Source organism: Cynoglossus semilaevis, chromosome W (genome assembly GCF_000523025.1).
Source record: "Cynoglossus semilaevis isolate Cse_v1.0 chromosome W, Cse_v1.0, whole genome shotgun sequence".
Lineage (NCBI taxonomy): Eukaryota > Metazoa > Chordata > Actinopteri > Pleuronectiformes > Cynoglossidae > Cynoglossus > Cynoglossus semilaevis.
The window spans coordinates 5,170,152-5,175,636 of NC_024327.1; the positions used below are offsets into that span (position 1 = coordinate 5,170,152).

At 38.4% G+C, this 5,485-nt stretch overlaps 1 protein-coding gene across 1 annotated transcript in view; it reads right to left on the bottom strand.

The window, feature by feature from the left end:
* Positions 1 to 3,128, bottom strand: part of LOC103397013 (SWI/SNF-related matrix-associated actin-dependent regulator of chromatin subfamily B member 1-like) — a 5,726-nt gene extending 2,598 nt beyond the window's left edge. Inside the window, exons 1-7 of the mRNA XM_008335265.3 lie at positions 2,981 to 3,128; positions 2,061 to 2,172; positions 1,808 to 1,937; positions 1,493 to 1,630; positions 1,271 to 1,398; positions 1,003 to 1,169; positions 486 to 676 (exon numbers count right to left, since the gene is read on the bottom strand). Of these exons, the coding sequence (XP_008333487.1) occupies positions 486 to 676; positions 1,003 to 1,169; positions 1,271 to 1,398; positions 1,493 to 1,630; positions 1,808 to 1,937; positions 2,061 to 2,172; positions 2,981 to 3,064 (950 nt within the window). The 5' untranslated portion in view covers positions 3,065 to 3,128. The remainder of the gene's footprint in view (positions 1 to 485; positions 677 to 1,002; positions 1,170 to 1,270; positions 1,399 to 1,492; positions 1,631 to 1,807; positions 1,938 to 2,060; positions 2,173 to 2,980) is intronic.
* Between the last annotated feature and the right edge of the window lie 2,357 nt (positions 3,129 to 5,485).

Below are 5,485 nucleotides of genomic sequence, written 5' to 3' on the forward strand. Positions count from 1 at the left end.
CTGTCTCCTGGTAGCGCCTCCATGCTATGGACACTACGCTGACAGACACAGCAAACCTTCTTGCCACAGCTCGCATTGATGTGCCATCCTGGATGAGCTGCACTACCTAAGTCACTTGTGTGGGTTGTAGACTCCGTCTCATGCTACCACGAGAGTGAAAGCACCGCCAGCATTCAAAAGTGACCAAAACATCAGTCAGAAAGCATCGGAACTGAGAAGTGGTCTGTGGTCACCACCTACAAAACCACTCCTTTATTGGGTGTGTCTTGCCAATTGCCTATAATTTCCACCTGTTGTCTATTCAATTTGCATGTGAAATTGATTGTCAATCAGTGTTGCTTTCTAAGTGGACAGTTCCATTTCACAGAAGTGTGGTTGACTTGGAGTTACATTGTGTTGTTTAAGTGTTCCCTTTATTTTTTTGAGCAGTGTATTATGGTTGAGTGTCTAAAAAACAGTAGTGGGGAAACACAGGTGTCCAGTACCTAAAGGCATACGTCCTTTGGTGCCAGCTCAGCTGACCGCGGATACTGTAGGTAATGGTGGTAACAAACTCTCCGCCCAGACCTAACTCTGAGCAGAGCTTGAGGGCAAACTTCTCTGGAGAGTTCTCCCTCTCTGACATGTCCCACTCAAACTGGTCCACCAGAGAAATGTTCCCCACATGGATGTTCAACTGTAAACATTACAAAAATGAAAAGTTGACCTTTTAAGACTGCTCTGCCAACATTACATAATGACCTGTGGTGGCAGGGTTCATCAAAATAATCCACAAAGAAGAATGTTGACAGCAAATTCAGTAGTTTGAAAACAAAGTAGCACGTTTTACCACAGTATTTAAATGACATAAATGTGTTCATTATATTGATAATTATAATAATTACTGAATGTTTTATAAATATATATATATATATATTCCAATTTACTCTCATATTTCAAAGGGTGAAAAGGCTTTTTTTTGCACATTTTCTTCAGACAAACAGTCAATTGAACAAGCATTACCTTGATGATGACCCTCTGGTCCGTCTGGTTCTCTAAGATACTGTCTGTGGGGTAAGAATCGATCTGCTGCCGGATGGCAGAGGCGATGGCAGGAACAAAGGTCAGGGGATTGAGGTCCAGGTCGTCACAAAGAATCTCAGCAAACATCTCAGGTGTCATTAGTTTTTCTGAAAGATGAATTAAAGCAATGACGATAAAGGATCTGTTGAGGTGTTTTGAAGTAACAGTATATCCTTACCAATCTAAAACAAGTGACAGGTTAATTTACCATTCATATTCCAGGTGAAAGCATCTCTAAGCTTCTGTCCCTCAATCTCCATGTCAAGACGGATTGGCACAAGAACTTCAGACTGAGAGGCGTTCTCGTGAATTACAGCTGGATTGTGGTCGTCAAAGCTGAGCAGCAAACACAGTACAACAATTTACACATTTGGAACGTGAAATCAAATGTACAGTGATAAAATATTAACTAATTATTCCTGTTTCTTACCACAGTGGGAAGGGTTTCTTCTTGTCACGGCCCAGTCGACTGCGGTTGATGGTTGTGGAACAGGGAACTGCATCCAGATGGTGAGAACTGTTGGGCAGTGTAGGAACCCACTGACTGTTTCTTTTTGCCTTCTGTTCCCTGGTGGTAAAGTAAACAGATGTATAAATGTGAAGAAGAAAATATGTACAGCATTTAAGGAATTTACCTTCTTTACCAGACATTTAAAACCATTTCCAGGGTAACAGTATCAAATGGTAGTTGTAAGCTAACCATTTATAGCTAACTTAATTTTGGATTCTGTGTGTGTGTGTATACCTGAGGTAGGCAGGTGGCTCGGTACTGATGGAAACTGCTTTGTACTTCTCATCGTTTCCTTCCAATATCTCCTCCACCTCTGAAGCCTTCAGGAGAGTCACACTGGTAGCCAGCTGAGTGTAACCATGATCTTTTACACAGCCAACACAAATTGGAATAAGTCAACACCAACAGGTGGTGAGGTTTACACACACACACAAAAATCAGGGATAAGGATTCAATCGAATATATGTTCACGTGTGACAGTACTGACCGTGGGACAACTCCACAATCTTCTTGCGTTCTTCTACAGACGCCAATTTCCTCCACAGTGATGGGTATCGTTTATACAGAGAGCCTCTAAACATACGCAGGTAGTTTCCTACCTGGACAGATTCAGTAATCATAAGTAATAATGATTTTATTATGTATATTTAACTGCATTATTCATGTATCAAACACCACTTCAATCTGATTATAATTGGCCCCATTAGAGATTTGCAGCATTTAAATATCTTATGATTAAAAAGTAGATTATCTTTTTTTTTTAATTACATTAACAGATTTTATTAATCAAGTACATATAGTGCCTGAAAAAAATATATGGAAGTGTATCATCTATCAAGTGTAAAAATCATATTTTATTGTGAATTTGCTTAAATAAATGCTTTCAACTGGACGTTTTAGGGATTTTCTGTAATAGTGAAATTGTGATACGTTGGGGAACTGTATAAAGTCATTTTAAACGGCAGACAGGTCAAAATTATGACAGTGACTAATTGACTAAATGCGGTAAAGAATCAACATATTGTCTCATTGTAACTGCAAGGGAAATTTAAATCAATAAGAAAAATCTCGAAATAACTTCTAAATTCAAGAGCACTCTAAAGTATAAAGGTTAGCAACTGCGCTAAAATAGAGCTAACCAGATACAACCGAGGTAAAGCTGAATTAAAGTAAAGTCGTTTTTATATTCAACTCAGTGGTTTTACATTTGGTTCGATTTTGCTTTAATATAAACACGAAAAATGATAGAGAAAAATAAATGAACGTATGTTTTGTTAGCAGCGTCCTCCATCGCTATTAGCATCAATTGCTAACTGCCAACAAACACCGCCTCTGCTGCAAAAGGAGAGACAAAAGACACCTAAATTGTCCTTATGTTTTTAATCAAACCTTATTTTAGTTTCTCACCTCTGAACCAATCATGTAGAAGTCCCCATCCTCTTCCAGCTGGAATTTCACAGGTTTTGGACCAAACGTTTTACTGAGCGCCATTATCACATTAACTAAAACAAAGCCAAGGAGGTACAGCGCATTCGCAAAGCACAGCAGTACGGGTGCTGGAAAATTACGTCACAAAAAAGCGCATTCGCGTCAGGGAAAAAAGGATTTAAACATTGCAATTATCTGACATAGAAACATTTTTTACACCATACGTCCCCTAAATAACGTGTAATAGAAAATTACTTTAATAAAGATATGGGTTGAACATCAACCCCAGGAAATAAAATATCGGTCCGGCCGTTACAGAAAGCGTATGTGCGCCCTCCTCTGGTCACCTTCAGGACTTTTTTTGCCATTGCCAAGGAGAATGCCAGTAGTTCCATAGGATAAATCATTTTTATTGTTTTCTGGGATTACTGAATTAAAACCCAGAGTCGTATCTTTACCTTGACAAAGATTTAAAAAAATGTTTAAAACCAAACCTGGATTTGTGTGATTTAGATTTTTCTTCGCATACATTACTAAATGTTTGAGCCTTAGAACTATGAACATCATAAAAAAGAGCCTTTTTTACTTTTAGAAAGTTTATGTTTATTCATATATACATGAATATATTAATCTATAACAAGAGAGGGGATAATGTACAATTGGAAACTAAATCTTTATATACAAATTGATAAATTAACAACAAACAAAAATGAAAGACAGTTAAGAATTTGAGACAGAGAAAAGCAATGAATGCAGTTAGAAAACTGTCAAGGACACAAAGACACATTTGATTCCAGTCTGTAATTGTTTTTTGTTTTTTTTTGTTTGTTTGGGGTTTTTTTGTTCTCGTAAACTGGTTCTCTTTTTTGTTCAATTACAGAATCAGGTCAAATTTACAAAAAGTTGACAACCCATGCCCATATCAGTGACATCATTCCCATCACAGAATACACTTACATAATCAATGACATCATCAACACAGACCACGCCCACATGATTACAGGTAAAGTCGACCATTGTTTAAACCTTAAACATTTCTTGTAATTCTCTTGCAGATTACCACAATATATTTTTCTGAAAGCCAAGTTTTCATACACTACCGGTCAAAAGTTTTAGAACACCCCAATTTTTCCAGTTATTGATTGCAATTCAAGTTGTGTAAGCCCAATGAATACCTTGAAATGGTACATAGGTAAGTACTGAAGAGCCAGAGGTTAAAAAAAATGTTTGGTTACCCAAAACCGAAAAATAATGTACATTTCAGAATTATACAAGAAGGCCATTTTCAGGGAACACAACGTGGGTTAACAATTTAAAGCTGAATCAGCCTTGAAAGCTGGTGCTACTAATTCCTACAGGTGTCCCAACTTTTCTGGATTACTTACAACCCTCTCTGTCTGCATAAAAGCAGTGTTGGAACACACTGTGGTACCAGACCCTCATGAGCATCAGGTGAACAGTATTGTACTAAAGAAAGTAGTGTGTTGCTACAAAAATGGCAAAAAAAAGGCAATTAACAATGGAAGAGAGACAGACCACCATAACACTTAAAAATGTAGGTATTTCCTACAGGGAAATTGCAAAGACAGTCAAGGTATCAGTGAATACAGTTTTTTTCAGCATCAAAAGGCACTCAGAAACTGGGGGAAACTCTAACAGGAAGTGGTCTGGCAGACCCAAAGCCACAACTGAATCAGAGGACAAGTTTCTGAGAGTTAACAGCTTGCGTGATAGGCGGCTCACAGGACAACAGTTTCAAGCACAGATTAATAGTAGTCATAGTAAGCAAGGCTCAGTTTCAACTGTGAAGAGAAGACTTCGAGCTGCAGGTTTAACAAGACGAGTTGCAGCAAGAAAGCCATTGCTAAGATGTCAGAATAAGACAAAGAGGCTCTCCTGGGCCACGAAACACTGCCATTGGACTACTGAAGACTGGAAGAAGGTATTATGAATGATGACTCTGAAAGATTCTTGCTATATTTTGATCCGGATCACAGTACCAGTCAAAAGATTCTTACTAGCGAGGTGTCTTAGGCAAGGAATGGAAGCAGCCGGTAGATGGTCGATTTGTTTTAATAGCAAAACGTCAAACAAAACAGGTCCAACAATAAAGCAAAATAAACAACTGGAGAAGTATTCAAGGAAATCTCGTACAACAGTTGTTAATACGCAAATCCTCTCAAGAATAATTTTTAACTTCTCAAGAATAACTTCTAAAGTATCATTAGTTGTTTACGCTTATATACCTGTGTGGGGGGAGTGGTTTTTGACTTCCCGGGTGTGTGTTCAAATCTTGTAGGCCAATGGAAGAAAGAGGCTAGGCCTCTTGTGGCCAATCATATTATTGTTCTTGTATCATGTGATGCCTGCAGTCGCCACTATATGGCACTGCTGTTCCATGATTCAGCAGTGTTGGAAGAACCTTTTGTTGCTGTTGAGTGGGGCGTTATCACAAGGGAAGTGGACGGAGCCATAAAGTCCAGT